This window comes from Hippocampus bargibanti, linkage group LG09 (assembly GCF_051943395.1).
Source record: "Hippocampus bargibanti isolate YZ-2025 linkage group LG09, ASM5194339v1, whole genome shotgun sequence".
NCBI classification, from domain to species: Eukaryota; Metazoa; Chordata; class Actinopteri; order Syngnathiformes; family Syngnathidae; genus Hippocampus; species Hippocampus bargibanti.
Window position 1 is genome coordinate 1,195,212 of NC_142742.1, and position 18,734 is coordinate 1,213,945.

General features: G+C 41.3%; 1 protein-coding gene across 3 annotated transcripts in view; it reads right to left on the reverse strand.

Annotated features, from left to right (window-relative positions):
* Positions 1–13,111, reverse strand: part of efna2a (ephrin A2a) — a 35,639-nt gene extending 22,528 nt beyond the window's left edge. The window contains exons 1-2 of one of the 3 annotated variants that reach the window (XM_089004364.1): positions 12,818–13,111; positions 12,488–12,739 (exon numbers count right to left, since the gene is read on the reverse strand). In XM_089004364.1, coding sequence (XP_088860490.1) covers positions 12,488–12,612 — 125 coding nt within the window. In that variant the 5' untranslated portion in view covers positions 12,613–12,739; positions 12,818–13,111. Of the gene's footprint in view, positions 1–12,487 lie in introns of all 3 variants that reach the window. The other 2 variants (XM_089004363.1, XM_089004365.1) reach the window with 2 other exon arrangements.
* Between the last annotated feature and the right edge of the window lie 5,623 nt (positions 13,112–18,734).

Consider the following 18,734-nt stretch of genomic DNA (forward strand, 5'->3'; position numbering starts at 1 on the left):
ATCTATCTATCTATCTATCTATCTATCTATCTATCTATCCATCCATCCATCTATATACACTGTACATACATATACTAATAATTCATTTCTAAGCGCCTTTCAACGCTGGCTAGTGTTGCTATCTATTAGCTATCGAGCTATCTCGATAGCTGTTAGCTATTGAGCTACCTATTAGTTATCTATTAGCTAGTTACTTCCGGGTTGAGTGAACGCTGGCTCGTGTTGCTCTCTATTACAGTCAGCCAGCTAGCTAATGGATAGCTAATAAATAGCTAATAGATAGCAAGATAGTCAACAGCTAGACAGCATACAGCCAGCCAGCTAGACAGCTAATAGCTAGCCAGCTAGCTAATTGGTTCCCAGAAAGTGTATGTAAGGAGAAAAGTTTTTCTTCCAAACATTTATTTCCAATAAGAAACCATTAAAATAAGAATAATCGGCTCCAAGGTCCCCATAAAACATACTGTAGATCTGAAAAAGGAAAAGACAAATCAGAATGGCGCTCAATGTCATATTTTCAATTCCCGAATAAATTCATGAACGGCAGCGAATGAGTTCATATCAATCTAATCAAAATTCACAAATATGTGCTATTCGCGTTCCAATAGTTTTGCTGCGATTACGTCAACGGTGGTTTCTGAACGGAACGGAACCATGAAAACGACTGTGGGGGGGGGGGGTTAAAATGGGACAGGATGAATTGGAGAAACGGTCACTAATGCAGCGGAAAAGCAGGCGTGAGGATTAAGGTCCTGTGATTGGGGGTGCCGGGGGGTTGATGGGGGGGGGGGTCTAATGGGGTACTGGGGGGGAGGGTTAAATTGAACCAACAAAGAACTCCACAGAACGAAGAATACTGTTGGGCATCCTTAGAGGGAGAACAGCACACAGAGGAAGCTTCATGGACGTGTGCATTACTTGCCTTTTTTTTGGGGTGGGGGGGGGGGGGTTAGTCTTTGTATCAGGCCGTACCTTGTCAATCATCTCTCGCAGCACCTTTCCCGTATCTGTCAACATGTTTTATGCATCTCAGGCACGCAAAGAGAATAGATAAATGCATATACCTAAGTTATACAAGCACACAAACAACATCTCCCATTCCTCCCCCATTCCTCCCCCATTCCTCCCTTCCCGCCATCTCCGCTTTTCCAAACATGGCTTCCTCAGCGCATCCCCTGGTGCCAAACGCAACATCAAAACCCGATTCCGCAGTCATTCATCTTTTTCTACACTCTGTCTGGTGGCACGACTCAACCCCCTCCTAAAAATAATTCCTTCAAATGTAATTGACAATTGTTCATTTTTTTCAATGGGAAAATATTGCCTCTAGTTACGAAAACAAAATTTATGAAGTTATGAAGGTTAAAAAAAAAATACAGTTGGCTGAGACTCAAAGCTCAGAGTTTCTTGAACGCAACATTCTTACAGCTGCTCTGCCATTGGCTACTATTAGATCAAAAAAATTGATGTGCTTCTCCTGGTCCTTGATCTAATAGCGACCACCGAGGATCATCCTGGCTTCCCAAAAGCTAACACGAACCTCTTCCGATGTGTATTCGCCCATGAGATGTTCCCATAGTTTTAGGGAAACACGAATCGCCCAGAAAAAGTATTCAGCAGCCAGTATTCAACTTTTCGGCGGGGCTTGGAACGGATTAGGGCATTTATATGGAAAACGTGTTTTGACTTACACATTTTTTTCTCGTTCAGGAATTCTACAAGAGGTGGCCTTTTATTTCTTTTTCTTTCCAATGCGCTTCAATTGGCGTCAATTAGACGCAGACTTTTACAATTCTCTGTGTGTGTGTTACCGCTTGAAATAGCGCCCGCGTTAGCATTATTATTATTTTTTTTTCATGGCAAAAATCCACAAAATGATCAAAACCTTTAACGATGCGGTGCAAAAATGGTTTTAGAATTGATCATAGATCATACCGCCATTTTCCATGCGCCTAATCTCGAATTTTCGGCAGATTCGGGATGCAGGACAAGACGGAGGCTAATGCTAATGTCGAGCATTCCTAGCCTATTTTGCTAACGCCAACCTGGCCAGCGTCCTCCAATCCGGTCCTCCTTTCCCCTTTTCTGACAGCCAATCAGATTGGCCACGGTGAGGAAATTGGTTGGTCTTTCGCCGACGGCGAGCAAAACAAACGCGGGTGACAAGAAAGGGGTTGCCCCGGGCGACGCAGTACCGAGTGAAAGAAGGATGCTAGCAGTGAAGAAGGGCCCCCTTGACCCATCTTTTTTTGGCAGGGGACGCCCCCCACCTCTCAGCCGCCCTCTGTTGCAATGAAAGAAGCAGCGGGGCAATACGGGGCAAAGCATTCTGGGTGATCCCTGGACCCCTGCACGTGCCGCAAGGATAAAAAAAAAATGGTGGGACCTCATCCCCCCGCCATCCCATCACTGGTCATTACGTTTCTGCAAAGATTTCTAATAAACATCAATAGTGGACACAAATTAACTCATTGACAACAAAACTTAGACTCTCTTCTTTCATCAGAATAAAAGAGTTAATTCCTAAGTTACATGGGTCTGGAGTTATCTAAACTTGAAATGGGGGCAGATGTACAAAATACAATTTGTTGATATAGCACTTTAACAACAGCTGAAGCTATAACAAAGTGCTAACATGGACGAAAGAGAAATGCTGCCCCCACGTGGAAGGGAAAAACATTGCCGGAGGTCTGACCAGCGCTTTATCAGCACCCCCCGCAAGATCGGAACAAATTGGGCAATGGCGCTTTCAATTTCAATTCTGGTCTGAAAACTTTCAATTCTCAAATAAATTCAGGAATGGCAGCCAATGAGTTAATAGCGCTCATGCTCTGGCAGCCATTTTATGGATCGAAACATAACATTCCGATCTTTTCCGCCCAAAAAAATGATCAAAGGAGAAATCAATAAGTCCGACAACGTTCCAATTAATCAAAAGTGCATGTTTGTTCACTCAAAACTGATAACGTTGGGCGCTAGCGACCTAACGCTTTCTTACTCAAGAGGGTTTATAGACCGAACAACAACACGTCGTCAACATTTGTCAAGCGAGGGATCAATAAATGTGGAACTGGACCGTGGATCGATAGAGTATCTTCTTTAATGACGAAAAATAGCGCCGGCGGCTATCGAGTAAGCCGACTCGGAGAGTTTGCGGACTGAACGACCCCCCCCCCCAGCAATGACTTGGTCGTTTGTCAACTTGTAAATCAATCGCGACCTTTCAGACATATTCAAAAGAAGCATCTCGGTTCGTAATTCAAAATGGCCGTCCGTCGGCCGTTGACCCCGTTTAACTATTCGTCATGTGGGAAATCGATCAATCAAGCGCGCCACTAAAACGTTTTTGTGGATTGATTGAGACGATTCGCTAACGACTCCAAATGAAACAGTCGGTTGTTACTCAACTAGCACGTGAGGCTAACCGAGGTTGTGAGTTGACAGAGTAATGCCATCTAGCTAGCTATCTATTTGCTATCTATTCGCTATCTATCTAGTTACCTCGCTAGCTAGCTAGATATTTGCTATCTATTTGCTATCTAAATAGCTAGCTGGCTACCTAGCTAGCTGTGTATTTGCTATCAAACTAGCTAGATGGCTACCTAGCTGGCTACCTATTTGCTATCTAACTAGCTAGCTGGCTAACTAGCTTGCTATCTATTTGCTCTCTATTTGCTGTCTATTAGATGTCTATCTCTATCTATCTATCTAGCTAGATAGTTATCTAGCTAGCTAGCTATTTGCTATGATAATAATAATCATAATCATAATCATAATAGTAATACATTTAATTCATAAGCGCCTTTCAAAACTCTCAAGGACACTTTACAATCACTGGATTTTTATTATGTGCGACAGCTCGCCATTCAACTTCATTCTGCTTCAAAGCCCCGCAGAAGAGGTCATGACCTTTCACTATACTTGGACCTCAACTGGAAGCGTTCTGACCGCCCCCCTCCCCCACACCTGAACCCCTATCCCGTCCGACCGAGCCCCCACCCCCAACACCCACGAGACCTCATTTTCCTGACCAGTCCACAACATAATAGACGCACAACACTAAATAGCTGCCATTAGTGCTTTAAACGCAGATGGCAAATGACTGGGTTGCTTACTAACTCCAGCAACATTTATCTTGCTTATGTTCGGCCTTGTGTGTGTGTGTGTGTGTGTGTGGTTTCAAATGTGCATTTTTTTTTGGGTGTGGTGCCTCTAAACTGATGTGAAATCGACATATGGCGATGCGCACTTGATCTTGACTCTGATGGATTGTGCGCGAGTGCAATTAGAAGCCATTGATTTCCACGCGGCGACCAGCTACATTAAATTAAAGCCCGAAAAGCCACTCGCAGTCCAGTCTCGGGAGAAAAAAAAACCCGGCAAGCTACATTTTAGGATTCGTTTACAGTTTACACTCTTAACTCTAATATAAAATGCTCATCTGGCACGATAACATTCAAATAAAGTAAAACTAATCACCATTTAATGTAAATCTTACAGTACTTTAAAATGGCCACCCTTTTACCTTCATTTCTAAACGCTAGCTAGATAGCTAGCTGTGTGCTAGCTTTAGTTGTACAAAATGGAGGATGACTGGGATTGAGAAAATAGCTAGTTTTAATGATGATGTCACCGCCGTTGTTCTATTGTTTGTCTACATGTGTTGCTACATATCTATAGTGGATCAAATCAAAGCTAACCGTCACGTGCTAGCATGAAGCTAGCTCGGGGCCTAAAAGTCAAAGTCACGCCGTTGGTTTTTCTATCGCCAAACGTCTTTGTTGTATTCAACTGCTGCTTGAGTTCAGCGCCATTTTATAGAGAAGAAGAAGAAGAAGAAGAAGAAGAAGAAGAAGAGGAGGAGGAGGAGGAAGGTGGCGGGAGTGAACGGCTTTCTATCTCCATTCTAAGACTCTCATTAGCCGTATTGATTTAAAGCTTTCCAGCTCTTTAGCAGTCAAGCGGTGCTGGTTACACACTCACTCACACATACACACACACACACACACAAACACAAACACACATGCACACAACTTGTGTAGCTTGTTTTTTTTCTGCACACGCTAAATGTATTTTTTATGCATGGCGCTAGCTGGCAACGCGGGTCAACTGGCCTTCGATCTTTTACATACAATCCGCTTGCTAATTAGAGCACATCCAAAATGAATGAAGCCTTCATTAGCATATGCTATTCGCATTTATAAAGATAGCGGCCATTCCTGAATTTGTTCAGGTTTTGTTTACTTCTTGCTTGGGTGCCATTAAAGCGCTGGTCAGAACTCCGGCAATGTTTTTCCCCTCACACAAGGGGGCAGCATTTATTTTATTATTATTATTATTATTATTATTATTATTATTATTATTATTATTATTATTATTATTATTATCCAGTGGCAGGATTTTTGTCATTTTCACTCCAATTTGTGAAATGGTCAATTTCACAAATATGTTTTAGCAAGCTAGCTTTTACCGTTTTTGTCACAATGGCAATTTCTTCAAATGAGCAGAAAGGCGCTTATAAATGAAATAATTAAAAATATTGACAGAGGCCATGGCCAGCGCTTTATCGGCACCCAAGTATCTTAAAAAAAACAACAAATTTGGGACTGCCGCTCTACGTCAAATTGCTAATTCTTTATGAATGGCAACGAATGAGTTAAAAATAATGATGTGATGGGAAAAAAACAATTATGAGAGCCAACAAAATATCGATATCATATCATGTTATTAAAAATAGTGAAACGCTAATCATGAAAAGTGACACTTCACATTAGCATTAAAGGACAACCGACGTCTCCGGACAAGTTGTGTCCATAATTTGTAAAATGGCTTTAAATGACTTCTACTGAGCGTATTGTACAAAGATTCCACCGCATATAGCTATATTTTATGTGTTAAGACTCGCGCTGAATATTTCGGTAGTCTTGTTTTTGAGTTGGTGACGAGTCCGTACGTGACGTCACTGAAGGAACGTCCCTGACCGAAAAAAGGACACATTGTAGCAGTCCTTCCATCACATCAATGTATTTTGCTGTACTTGATTGGTCTGAAAACCTCGTGTTGCACCAAAAAGCCGCCAGAAGAGGGCGACCAAGCTCCATGGGAGGAATTTAACAGCCTGTGGAAACGGGCTGATTCATTCCTCACACGGAGGTTGGTCGCCATTTTCTGCTTTTTTTTTGGGTGCGACATTTCCCCCCAATGTTGCCTCAAAATGGCACGGAATAAATTATTTAATCGATTGCAAACATGTATGCTTTCCTCTTCAGAACTATTTGAATCATATTCATAACTGGATGAGTAACAAGAAAGCATATTCTCCAAATTTGAAGCCATTGTTTGGATTCTCCAGCAAGGCAAGGGGTGACACCACGGACATGGGGGCGGGACCTTTTGAAACTGGCCACTTCCGGTTTCAAACTAAAGTACTTTTTAGACACTTTAAGTCATTTTTATTGGTGTTTTGCATTTGACTAAAAATATCATACTGCGTGTTTTGGGTATGTTAGATGCTATCAAACGTTTTTCCTGATGTCAGGTAGGACACAAAAAAGTGACGTCGGTTGTCCTTTAAAAAAGCGACTTACACAAAGAGATGCTAACACCCATCACATAAGAAGGCAGCTGCCGCGTAGCTCGAACCATATTGAAAATGGGGGAAGGGGGAGGGGGGGATAAGTGGATAAAGTGCAGCATGTATTGCTGCACTCTCCCCCCTGATGTGGACTCACATGAACTGACTGCTCTTGATGTTCACTCACCCATTCGTAGCAAAAGAGCCCCTCCACCCGCTACATCCCCCCCCCCCCCAATCCTCTTTATCCTTTTGTCCCCGCATGTTCTCTTCTCGGCTCGTGCCTTTAGCCTCTTCCGCCTGCTAGCGTACTTCTTGAGACAAGCGCCAACGCGGTGGCTTTTAGTGCTATTTTGCTTTATTTAGTTTTTTTTTTTTTTTTTTTTTGGGGGGGGGGGGGGGGTGATAGCGTTATACTTTTTTTTTTGCGTTGCACCGCTCTGCGCAAGCGAGTATCCTTTTCGCATTAAGCAGCCACCGTTAAAAACAAAAAAAAGCAGTAAGAGTCATTTTTAGAGCTCTCGTTGAACACATTTTGGGAAATTTGGCCACCAGTCAAGTCAATGTCACATAGCGACAACATATATTTGATTGGTGTGACACTCACAATTGAGAGCCACCTAAAATTAAAAAAAACAAAGTCTGAACAAGAGATGTTTGAAAATACAGAGAAATTGTAAGAAGAAATAAGGCTCTGAACCCACATGGAAAAATATGATATTTAATTATTTATTTATTTTATTTCTATATTTATTTTTTTATTTATCTATGTATTTATTTATCTATTTAAGTATTATTTATTTATTAAATTCTTTATTTCTTTATTTATTTGTCTATTTATTTATCGAACTATTTATTTATGTATTTATTTATTATCTATGTATTTATCTGTCTATTTATTTATCTATGTAACTATTTATTTGTGTGTTTATTTATTTATATTTATATTTATCTGTCTAACTATTTATTTATCTATGTAACTATTTATTTATTCGTGTGTTTATTTAATTTTTTATTTATTTATTTTTATTTATATTTATATTTATCTGTCTAAGTATTTATTTATCTATTTAACTATTTGTTATTTATTTATCTAATTCTTTATTTCTTTATTTATTTGTCTGACTATTTATTTATTTATTTATTTATTTGTTATCTGTGTATTTATCTGTCTAACTATTTATTTATCTATGTAACTATTTATTTATTTGTGTGTTTATATATATTTGTTTATTTATTATTTAGTTAGTGAGTTATTAATTTTTCTTATCCCGCAAAGCCAGTGTCACTTTGCAATTTCCTATTTGGTGGCTGTATCAATTACAAGTGAACACACACAAAAAAAGTTGAAAGTTTGGAGTTTAAAGTTCCCATTTTTGGGGTTATTTTTGCCTACATTTTAGAATACATTCCAAACAAAACAACAAAACTCATCCCGCAGTTTTCCGACTCGAAAACAAGACTTGGTGAATATTCAGCGTGAGTCGGTTGTCCTTTAAACACCCGTTTAACCCGTCCGTGTTTAAGCCACCGGCAACGTCATCCGACGTTTATGGGCGTGGAGGAGCATTCCCACGCCTACACGGCTTGCATGAAAATAAACTAATAAATAAACAAACAAGGCTTGTCCTCTGCGCTCTCGCCCAGGTTTGCCTCACACACACACACACACACAGAGCACAGTGTCAAAGGGAGTCTATGAATTATACATCGTCGCTGTCTCTCTGCATTAGGCGAGGAGAAGAGGCGATGGGCGCGAAGGAGCTCCGCGGAGGAGGGAAGAAGAGCATTGGATAATGCAATCCAATCCGGACGCATCACATGTGATGTGATGTCAGAGAGGGGGCGGAGTCATGAGCTGTCCGTCATCTCAACACTACAACTGGAAATGTCGTAGCCTAGCAATATCTTTGTTGTTGATGACAGTTGATGGGTTGTTACCTCGTGTGTGGCGGTGTCGTCAAGGACGAAACGCCCTTGACTTGACAGTGGAAGGTCAAGGACGCAGACACACATCACATTTGTTGACCCCATAAAAAAAAAAAAAACTCACCCGATATTCATGAATGATAAGAACTGACGCTTATAGAAGATCTCACTTTTAGCGTGTGAGGTTCATGGTCAAGTTTTTCACCTGGAAAAATTAAAATTAAAATTAAAATTTCCCCATTGTGGGACGAATAAAGGTTTTCTGATTCTGATTCTGAATTAAAATTAAAATTAAAATTAAAATTTCCCCATTGTGGGAGGAATAAAGCTTTTCTGATTCTGGATTGCAATAAAAATAAAAATAAAAATAAAAATAAAAATAAAAATAAAAATAAAAATAAAAATAAAAATTTCCCCATTGTGGGATGAATAAAGGTTTTCTGATTCTGAATTAAAATTAAAATTAAAATTAAAATTAAAATTAAAATTAAAATTAAAATTTCCCCATTGTCGGATGAATAAAGGTTTTCTGATTCTGATTCTGCAATTAAAATTAAAATTAAAATTAAAATTACAACCACAACAGCCAAATGGAGACTACGGAGCATAACGTTGCTCCATCCAAAGTTATAGCACGGCTACGCCTGCGTTAGCATGCGCTTTCCCAAAAGTTACAATGACAAATCCACTCATCCAATACCTAAGCGGCCATGTTTGTTTGTTTTTTTCCTCGTGCCCGCAGTCTCATCGCGTCTACAAAAGAAGAGTTTGTTTCGACGTCGTCGTTAGTTCAAAGAGGATCGCTTTGTCACACGACGGACGGAAGAAGAAAGGAAATGAAAATGGCGGTCAACTAGAACGCGCGTGAACAAGCAGCAGGGGGCGGCGGCTAAGCAGGGGGGGGGGGGGGGGCGTCGGCTTGGAGTGGAATTGTTTTCTACTTTCTAACGACATCGTTCCCGGCGACTTGTCGACATTCATGGAATTAATGAGCTCTCTGGAGCTGCACATCTCCAAAGGCCCACATCAAAACCAGAATAAAAAGGACCCCAAAAAATAAACAATAACTGAGATGGCTTCAGTGGACGTCGGGAAAGAGAGAGAACAGGTAGGTAGTCGGTGTAGAAAACGTTCATCTCGATATTCATCAAAAGGAAGGTATGATGCGCCGGGGGAGGGAGGGCGTACGGCAGGGGTCTCAAACTCGCGGCCGGCGGGCCAAATGCGGTCCCAGAAAAAATATTTTGCGGCCCGCCTTGATTATGAATGAAATTTGCGTGTGGAGCTGAACAAGTAGGCAAGATAAGCAATATTTAGGACAGTTAATGTTCAATATTTTCTTTATGTGAAGAAAGTTAAAGGTTAAAGAACTGTGAATACAGACATTTGAAACTTTATTAAAATAATTAGTTTTCCTGTGTTTTTTTTCAGTCCTCTGTAACTGCCTTATGATCATTAAATTATTTTATTTATTTATTACTGGTTCATTAATTTTCTTTATTCATTTTTCCTTTTATTCGTTTAATTCATTTTTTGTGTGTGTTAAAAATAAAGATTTTGAGAACATTGGAATGTTTTATCTGTGATTTTCTTGTGAAAAAACCGATGCGGCGCAGCCTCAGCCAGACTTTACCTCCAGCGGCCCCTCGGCTCAATTGAGTTTGAGACCCCTGGCGTACGGGAATACGAGCGCAGCTTGGACAATTTGTGGAGCCAACATGAGTTTTTAAAGATGAGACTTTTTTTTTTTAAAGCTCCGCCCACCAGAAGGTTGCTGATTGTCCATACGGACGCCCCCGAGAGCAATAAGACCAAACATATGTTGATCCCCGCCTCATTATCCTCATTAGCATAGAATACAAATCAGTTTCATACATAGTCCTTCCTGTTTCGGATCAAAGCCAAATCGCGGGGCGCCGAGTCACACACTTGGCGCATCTGATGGATTAGAATGCAAAAGGCTTTTGTTTGACTACCAACTGTTTGTTTTTTTTTGGTTAGAATTTCCTCATTGTGGGACGAATAAAGGTTTTCTGATTTTGAAGACCCGCCTTTGGATGTAGATGAGAAACCGACGGCATACGTGTGACATTTGCATGGCCGGCAGGAGTCGGGGGAAATAATATTTACGCTGCTAGTTTGCTTGCCAAATAGTGAGCGCGATGAAATTAATGCGGGAAATGCAATGGGTATGATTTTTAACTCTTTCACTGTCAGACCATGTGCAATAATGTGCAAACGTGTGGATTGTGGATTGATTTAGCTTAAAGGACAACCGACACCATTTTTTTTGTTTCCTAATTGACATCAGAAAAACTTTTTATAGCATCTAAAATACCCAAAACACGCACTATGATATTTTTAGTCAAATGCAAAACACCAATAAAAATGTCTTAAAGTGTCCCAAAACTACTTCAAAATGAACCAGGAAGTGGCCAGTTTCAGAAGGTCACGCCCCCTTGTTCGTGATGTCACGCCAAGACGTTTTGCCTTGCTCAAGAATCAAAACAATGACTTCAGATTGGGAGAAGATGCTTTCTTGTTATTCATCCAGTTATGAATATGATTCAAATAGTTCTGAAGTGGAAAGCATACATGTTTGACATCGATTAAAGGAGTCCTCCCATATCAATTCGAGCCGTCAATGACAGCACAAGATGGCGCCCAAGCTCTGTTTGAAATGGGCTGATTTGTCGGTCGGGAATTGGTGTCAGCTAGTATCAAATAGTAGTCCTCGGGCAACACACAACGATTCACCATTGCGTTATTTCTGTGTTTTCCTTCTAATTTCGCCATCAACACGAAGTTTTCAGACCAAACAAAGTACCCAAAATGCATTGTGTGTCCTTTCTCGGTCAGGGGCGTTCCTTCCGTGACGTCACGTCAGGAATCGTCACCAATGCAGTATACTGAGATGTGGGGTGGGGGGGGCGGGGTCTCCATATCTTGGCTTTACTGTGCAAAAAAATAGCACGTCGAACGAATGTCCTCAATGAACGCAGAGCAGGTCGCAAACAAGGGGGGGAGCGAGTTCACCAGCGTCACAGTCCTGATTCACTGCAATGCATTTTTGATGTGCCCGCCAGCCTCCCCACTCTCATTTTCCCTCTCCGACATAACACCCCCACCTCTCACTCACACATACAGAAGCCCCCAACCCGACAAAGGCCATTCCCTGATGGAATCACATCGCCCCCGGCAACCATGCATATAGTTTAAACATAGCCGCTGATGTTTGCGTTATGTGCACGCGCGCTCGTGTGTGTGTGTGTGTGAGAGAGAGAAAGAAAAAAAGAAAGTGTGAAAGGCCACGGAGAGGAAGAACAAGAAAGGAAGAAAATGTTCCTTCCCATCCCGTTAAATATTTGAGATGGCTTCAGTGGAGAAGTCATGTCGTCACAGATGCAACTGCAAACTCACTCGCCCCCTCTTTGTGTGTGTGTGTGTGTGTGTGTGTGTGTGTGTGTGTGTGTGTGTGTGTGTGTGTGTGTGTGTGTGTGTGTGTGTGTGTGCGCGTGTGTGTGTGTGTGTGTACTTATTTATCACTTTTGTGTTTTTACATGGAAAAATGACGACCACTTCGGCATTTCTGTATTGTATTGTATTGTCAAACTAAATATTGAGCATCACACTAACAACAATAGATTTTCAATTTCGTTTTTATTAATGATAAAATTCTGTTGGCAAAAAAATACCGAAATTGTTTAAGAGAGGTTGTTATATTATTTGTTATTATTTTTTGTTTTTTTTTACTTTATGTTACTTCCGGGTTGAGGGAACGCTAGCGTGTGTGGCTGCCGCTGCTCACCCGCAGAAAACATATCCTGTGACTGTGAAGTGTCCTTGAGAGTTTTGAAAGGTACTTATAAATGACGTGTATTATTATTGTTATTATTATTATTATTATTATTATTATTATTATAGACAACAACAACTCGGGCTTCCTCATTAAAGCCGCGCATGCGCACACACCGCCGCACTCACTTGGGGTTGGAGCTGTTCCAGTAGACGGAGTGCCTGTCAAAGATGATCTTCTCCTCGGCCCACACGCACATCCACGAGAACGCGGTCAGGATGAGCACCGCCATCGCTCCCCACTTGACTGCCATCGTGGGGTGGGGGCTGGGGGGGTCGCCTAATATCCCGGAGCGTTTTTTTTGTCGTTTTGTTTTGTTTTGTCCTCTCTCGCTCTCCGTTGTCGTCTCGGGATCCTCAGCGACGACTCTTCAAGTCATCCTGGAAAGTTCATTCGATCTCGCTGAAAATGAAAAAAGTGGAAGAAGTGCAAGAGGTGATCGTGGAGGGGCAACTCACACTCTGCTTGTTGGTCTTGCCTTGCGTGGGTAGAAGAAGGGGCTTCGTCTGCGTCTCCTTCCCAACTTTTCTCCCGGCATCACGCGGTAAAACAAAACAAATACAAACAAAGGGAAGACGAATAGTTTTGCAACGTTCAGGTGCACTCGGAAAAAAGCACGCCGCGGTACATCCAGCGAATTCGCGTCCAAACTCGAAGCATCCTGCCCACGCGCGTACAATCCACGTCGTTTCAAAAAAAAATCGCTTCCACGCAGGCTTCCGCGTCTTCCTCTCAGCGTGTGTGTGAGAGAGGATCTCCCGCTCTCGTCCACCTCAACGTCCACGCCCCCCGCCCCTCCCTCTGCCTCCTCCTCCTTAAACGAGTCTCAATTTGCCTGCGTCACGCCCCCTTACGGCCGACTGGCTGCACTGCAACCAGGGACACATCAGGTGCAGCTGGATGTTTTTCATAACAATAATAATAATCAATTAAATAATAATTTACATTTCACAGCAGCCAAGTTATGAAAGGAAGAGGAAAGAAAAGAAAGAAGTAGAAAACAACATACAGCTGTTGCTGGAAAGGCAGCCGCTCTCGCGGCGCCATCTTGAAGTAAAAAAAAAAAAAACACCTAAATAATATGACAACACAAAGACACAGAGTCATTCATTCTTTCGCACTTGCTGTACCCTCTTTGTGACATGAAGCAGTTCTAGATGAAAGAGGAGAGGATCAAAGCATCCTTTTACATCCTTACGACAAGCTAAAAGTTAGCTTGTAGCCAACATAGAGCCAGAAGTGGGCGACCAAGCTCCATATAAGGAATTTATCAGCGGGCTGATTAAGTCCTCACAGGAGCTCGGTCGCCATTTTCTGCCTCTTTTTTGGTGATCCATTTCCCCCCGATGTTGCCTCAAAATGGCACGGAATAAATTCTTTAATCAATTGCAAACATGTATGCTTTCCTCTTCAGAACTATTTGAAGAAGAAAGCATATTCTCCGAATCTGAAGTTATTGTTTTGATTCATAAGCAATGCAAGACGTCTTGGCGTGACGTCACGAACAAGGGGGCGGGACCTTCTGAAACTGACCACTTCCGGGTTCAATTTTTTTTGCAGATTTTGGACACTTTAAAGTGTTTGGTATTGGTATTGGTGTTTTTGCATTTGAATAGAAACATCATACTGCGTGTTTTGGGTATTTTCGATGCTATAAAACGTTTTTCTGGGGTCAGTTAGGAAACAAAAAAAGTGACGTCGGTTGTCCTTTAAAGCTCGCCGTAAAGGTCAGTCCGTTAGGTTAAGCTGATGCGAAGACGGATGGCGAGGAGGGAAAGCACGGTGGCGCCTGACGGATGGATGGAGCGAGGCCCGTTCTGTGTTAAAAACACGCGGCGCCGTAAAAGTAACAGAGTCTATGGAGGGAGAGGGGAGGTGGTTGGGGGAGTTCGGGGACCAAAACATCTCGTCGCCAGTCAAGTGATATACGGCCCTGCTTGGCTTGGAGCTCTTTGGCACTTTTATGAGTCAGTCCAGAATTGGGGGGTACGGCATGGGGGAGGGGGTTAACTCATTCACTGCCATTCACAAATTTATTCGGGAATTAAAAATATGACGTCGAACGCCATTCCCGAATTTGTTCAGGTTTTATAATAATAATATTAATAATCCATTTAATTTCTAAGCGCCTTTCAAAACTCTCAAGGTCACTTTACAATCTCAGGATAAGTTTTTTTTTCTGTGGGTGAGCAGCGGCAGCCACACGCGCCATCATTCACTCAACCCGAAAGTAAATAGATAGTAAGCTAGCTAGCCAATCGGTAGATAGCTAATAAATAGCCAACAGATAGCTACCTAGATAGCCAGCCACACAGATAGCTATATCGTTAATAGATAGCTACATAGATAGAAAACCAGCCAGCTAGTAGATAGCTAATAGATAGCCAACAGATAGCTAGCCCGATAGATAGCCATATAGCCAATAGAAAGCTAAATAGAGAGAAAGCTAGTTAGCCAGCTAGTAGATAGCTAATAGCTAGCCAACATATAGCTAGCCGGATAGCCTCGTGCTTGGGTGCCGATAAAGCGCTGGTCACACCTCAGGCACTGGCAATGTTTTTTTCTTTTCCACAAGGGGACGGGATTTCCCTTTTGTCCATGTTAGCACTTTGTTACAGCTTCAGCTGTTGTTAAAGCGCTAGCTATTCGCTATGTATGGGCGAGCTAGCTAGCTTTCTATCTATTTGAGTTACTTCCGGGTTAAGTGAACGCTGGCAACCACAGAAAATCTGATCCTGTAACTGTAAAGTGACCTTGAGAGTTTTGAAAGGCGCTTAGAAATGAAACGTATTATTATATAAATCAATATGTATGTATAGTATTTTGTACATCCGCCCCATTTCAATCTCATATAACCCCTGACCCATATCATTAGGAATTAACCCTTTTTTCTGATGAAAGAAGCGCATTTTCGAATTCATGGGGAAAAAAAATCACATCAATCTGTGAATCAGATATTTGTAGGCCAGCAGAGAAGGAATAAAGCAGCATTTTTGCACAGCCGCTCTCATTTCAATCTCACATAACTCCAGACCCATATCATTTAGGAATTAACCATTTTTTCTGATGAAAGAAGCGCATTTTAGAATTCATGGAAGAAAAATAATCAATCTGTGAATCAGATAAGGACTAAAGCAGCATTTTTGTCCAGCCGCCCTCATTTCAAGCTCATATAACTCCAGACCCGTTTAATTTAGGAATTAACTCTTTTTTTTTCTGATGAAAGAAGCGCATCTAAGGTTTCTAACGCTGTATTGAATGTTTTTGTCGTCCTAAAAGTCAATATTCTGCGGTTTCTGCAATTTGAGTGAAAATGACAAAAACCCTGGCACTGCAGTGGACATATTTTTTTCACATCCGACAATGTTCCAGGTAATTTTTATTTTAAAATGATGCTGATAAGGAGAATGCACCCCCGTTGAGAAGATCATCAAAAGAAAGACGACATTTCCATTGTGCCTACTTGGTGCCCTACTTCTTGAAAAGTAGACGAGGATTTTTATTTTATTTATTATTATTATTATTTTTTTTTTTTGGGGTGGGGGGGTTTAAAACGGTGCATACACACATCGCAAAAGCGTAACCCAAATCCAGCCTGCCCGCAGCGATGAATTATTCAACATCCGTCTGAGAGGCCTGCATATGTAAACAGGTGGACCGTTTCCTTTGCTTGGGATGTTTTTCAGTCGAGCCACCCAAAAAAAAATAAATCATGACAAATTTGGGTTTCCAGCAGCGATTTGAGGATTTTTTTTGGGGGGGAGGATCAGATTTTGGAGAGGTGACATATATAAAGGCGTGTTGACAATGTTGCTTCCTTGCTTCATTCAGTAAGATGAATTTTGGTGGGCATGTGGACAACCCACAAGATGGATGGATAGATACAGATATATAGATATAGATATAGATATATATCGATATATATAGATATATCGGATCATTATTATAGATGGCTAGCTAGATAGCATACAGCGAGCTAGATAGCTGGATGGCTAGATAATAAATCAATAAATATTCACACTAAATGCTGATTTCATACCATCGCCCTCCTGATTTATTCGCAGACTTTGTAGATTTGTGTCGATAATGGATGAAAAGGTTTCTTCAGCCGTCATCTGTACTGCTTTGAAGGTGTCGGACGTTTCGCTTCTTATCCAAGAAGCTTCGTCAGCAAACTAAAGTCTTACTGGTAGTTTAGGTCATATATATATATATATAGACGTGGCGGTGCCGGACAGTAGGGATATATATATATAGGGCCGAAACTACCAGTAAGACTTTAGTTTGCTGACGAAGCTTCTTGGATAAGAAGCGAAACGTCCCACACCTTTAAAGAAGTACAGATGACGGCTGAAGAAACCTTTTCATCGATGGACCATTCCTGTACGACTGAGAGCTTACACAGACATGTGCCGATAGAACCGAAATTCCCCGCCGTCCTCCTTTGACCTTTGTTTACGGCGCCGTTTATTCTCCAAAGGAAGAATGTCTGATTCACTGAGGACTAAGTTGAAATGTAAAGAGATTCCGAAATTGGGCAGAAGCGGAATTTCAAAAAGCAGATCATCCAAGCGTTGCTTTGCTTTTTTTTTCTCTCTCAAAAGTTCCAAGAGGCAAACTTTGGTATCGTTTTATCTTCAATTTTTTTTTTTTTTTTTTTGCAAACGCTTAACTTTTACAGATGCCTCAAAGGGCAGCAGAAGGGAAATGTTGTCAGCGGGCATTTCCTACTTGGTGCTTTTAAAATCTAAAGCATGTGCGACGGTTGCAAAGTTGGGAGGAGGGGGGGGGGGGGGGGGTCACATCTGGCATCACTTATTGACATCAACGCGGCGCTCTCTAATCAAGCAAATACAACCGGCCACACATGCCTCAGCTGGACCTCTTTGTTTCGGATAGCCACTGCCCGCCTCCCTTTTTTTTTTGTTGCATTTGTAACTTGATGAATGCCAGGAAGAAGCTTTTTTTCAATGTTTTGAGAGTGAAGTCTCAAGTGATCTTTGGTTCGTGCCTGGTTGCAGTTGGAAACGTGAAAAGGCCGCTTTTCTTTTCTTTTTCTCTTTTACAGGAGCTTTGTCGCCATATTCTGCCTCTTTTTGGTGTTACATTTCCCTCCTCCTATTGCCTCAAAATGGCACGGAATAAATTCTTTAATCGATTGCAAACATGCATGCTTTCCTCTTCAGAACTATTTGAATCATATTCATAACTGGATGAGTAACAAGAAAGCATCTTCTCCGAATCTGAAGCCATTGTTTTGATTCTCGAGCATGGCAAGACGTCTTGGCGTGACGTCACGAACAAGGGGGCGGGACCTTCTGAAACGAATCACGTCCGGGTTCAATTTGATGTCGATTTTTAGACAATTTAAGTCATTTTTATTAGTGTTTCGCATTTGACTAAAAATATCATACTGCGTGTTTTGGGTATTTTAGGTGCTATAAAACGTTTTTCTGATGTCAGTTAGGAATCAAAAAGTGATGTCGGTTGTTCTTTAAGTGTCACACTCTTGACATTGTGAGGGGCTGGCAGGTAAGTCAGTCGCGTGGGGCTATCGTGGGGCCACACGTCCCCCTGGCGGACTACAAAGGGAATGCAGATTCGCCAAAACGGCCAATATGAGCAATATCACGACAGTGAAAGATTAGCGGTGCGCAAAGGAAATGGCATTCGTTTGTAAACGAGTCTTTATGTTAAAAGAAAATCTAGAAGAAAAAAATGGATGGTGAATTCAAAACTATCTACCAAGGTTTACTTAAAATACCCCAGCTAGCTTAATGCTAACATCGATAATACAATGGGGGGGGGGGGGCTTAACGATGGCTTTATATGGGGCAGGGTTGCCTTTTCAGATGCCAGATTTCAAAGATAGGCAATAAATATACAGATTTCAACAAGATAAAATGTTTTTTTTAATCATCTACGAAATAAAAGAATATCTAGAGAAAAAATGGATGGTGAATTCAAAACTATCCACCAAGGTTTACTTAAACTATCCCAGCTAGCTTAATGCTAACATCGATAATACAATTGGGGGGGCTTAACGATGACTTTATATTGGGCAGGGTTGCCTTTTCAGATGCCAGATTTCAAAGATAGGCAATAAATTTCAACAAGATAAAACATGTTTTTCATCTACGAAAATAAAAACACAACATTTTGCGCGTTAGTCACCCACAATGTGACACGGTGTAGGATTATATTATAGTGCCTCCCGGTGGTCAACGTGGCACACTGGAAGGACCAGCACGAATGAGGCGTTAAATTACATTTTCGTTCTTTTCAATGACTATTCTAGCGTTTAAAAAAACTTTTTTGGTTATGGGAAGAATTAAAACAAATATATCACTCAGTTACAATAACTATTGGTTCTAA